General features: G+C 42.7%; 1 protein-coding gene across 1 annotated transcript; it reads left to right on the plus strand.

Annotated features, from left to right (window-relative positions):
* Window positions 1-200: 200 nt before the first annotated feature.
* KCNJ1 (potassium inwardly rectifying channel subfamily J member 1) lies at window positions 201-1,893 on the plus strand. The gene is made up of 2 exons (XM_075527891.1): window positions 201-212; window positions 754-1,893. Exon 2 carries the CDS (start codon window positions 775-777, stop codon window positions 1,891-1,893), a length of 1,119 nt encoding a protein of 372 aa, XP_075384006.1. The 5' UTR covers window positions 201-212; window positions 754-774.
* The last annotated feature ends 201 nt before the right edge of the window (window positions 1,894-2,094 follow it).

Here is a 2,094-nt window from a genome sequence, read left to right on the forward strand (position 1 = left end):
ACTCAAAATGACTCAGAACAGAGTAGACCTGTCCCACAGGTCTCCCAAGACTGTAATCTTTGTAGAGGCACATTACCATATCCTTTTCTTAGGTTAAGTGTGAAGTGCTGGTAGGTTTGAAGCAGGGATCCTTAGCTACTGTCCCACCAGTTCACCTTTCCATTGGTTAGATACCTGATTTGTCACATGCTTTTTCCATTTTCAGAGTATTAGTTTCCCTGCCTGATAAATACCAATAACACTACACCAAGTCATTTAGGTGGTATCATGATGAACATTCCTTTTTCACAGTTACTTATTTGATTATATGTTACCATAAATAAAAATAGTTGAAGTGCGTCAAGCTTGTGTTCTTACAGGTATTGTAGCTTAGGATAAAGCTATGCCTATTTCTTGGAAAGAAGAGGTGATTTAAAGCAAGTAAATGAAAGGACATACCATTGGTTATCACAAGCATTTTTAAGGTTGGGTGAGCTTGAGTGAAGTCAAGAAATGTTTGAATATATGACCTTTTAGATTCCTGTCAGTTGTTTCTTTGTAATTACTTTACCGGTTTATCATTAAACAATATGGAAATTTCCTGTTGGAAATAATATCTTGCTATGCAGAATAGATTTGTCAGGCTGCCTAAAGTATCAGTCATATATATATATTTTAACTTTATCTTTTAATGTGTAGTTAGATATTGATGTGATTTGCCTAGGTCACTGCTGGTTTATAAACATATTTCTCTGTGATTTGATGTGCTTTCAGATTAGAGTGTTGACAGAAAGAATGCTCAAATATCTTCGGAAATGGTTTGTCACTCACTTCTGGGGGCACTCCCGTCAGAGAGCGAGGCTAGTCTCCAAAGATGGAAGATGCAACATAGAGTTTGGCAACGTGGAGGCACAGTCAAGGTTTATATTTTTTGTGGACATCTGGACCACGGTGCTTGACCTCAAGTGGAGATACAAAATGACCATTTTCATCTCTGCCTTCTTGGGGAGCTGGTTTCTCTTTGGTCTTCTGTGGTATGTGGTCGCCTACATTCACAAAGATCTCCCAGAGTTTCATCCTTCTGTCAACCACACCCCGTGTGTAGAGAACATCAATGGCTTGACCTCAGCTTTTCTGTTTTCGCTGGAAACTCAAGTGACCATTGGGTATGGGTTCAGGTGTGTGACGGAGCAGTGTGGCACGGCCATCTTTCTGCTGATCTTTCAGTCGATTCTTGGAGTCATCATCAATTCTTTCATGTGTGGGGCCATCTTAGCCAAGATCTCCAGATCCAAGAAACGCGCCAAGACCATCACCTTCAGTAAGCACGCGGTGATCAGCAAGCGGGGTGGGAAGCTCTGCCTCTTAATCCGAGTGGCTAATCTCAGGAAAAGCCTTCTGATTGGCAGCCACATATACGGAAAGCTCCTCAGAACCACGGTCACCCCCGAGGGAGAGACCATCATTTTGGACCAGATCAACATCAACTTTGTGGTAGATGCTGGCAATGAAAATTTATTCTTCATCTCCCCGCTGACAATTTACCACATCATTGACCACAACAGCCCTTTCTTCCACATGTCAGCAGAGACCCTGCTCCAGCAGGACTTTGAATTGGTCGTGTTCCTAGATGGCACGGTGGAATCCACCAGTGCCACTTGCCAGGTTCGGACATCCTATGTCCCAGAGGAGGTACTTTGGGGCTATCGGTTTGCTCCAATCGTTTCTAAGACCAAGGAAGGGAAATATCGAGTTGATTTCCATAACTTTAGCAAGACAGTAGAAGTGGAGACCCCACACTGTGCCATGTGCCTCTATAACGAGAAAGATGCTAGAGCCAGGATGAAGAGAGGCTATGACAACCCCAACTTCATCTTGTCGGAAGTCAATGAAACAGATGACACCCAAATGTAACTGACTTTTCAACATGGATGAAATGATGTCTCAAAGAACCATCATGAAGCGATGAAAATGTTGAGGATATGAGAGGAGGCCTTTCAAGGTCTAGCAGAACAAGGATTCTCTGAAGCCCTTCACTGTGATCTCCTAAGACATCTGCTTCATAAGGCTATCATATTAGACATGCTATGGATTTCTAGGGGGCTGGAATAAGGA

Source organism: Tenrec ecaudatus, chromosome 12 (assembly GCF_050624435.1).
Source record: "Tenrec ecaudatus isolate mTenEca1 chromosome 12, mTenEca1.hap1, whole genome shotgun sequence".
NCBI classification, from domain to species: domain Eukaryota; kingdom Metazoa; phylum Chordata; class Mammalia; order Afrosoricida; family Tenrecidae; genus Tenrec; species Tenrec ecaudatus.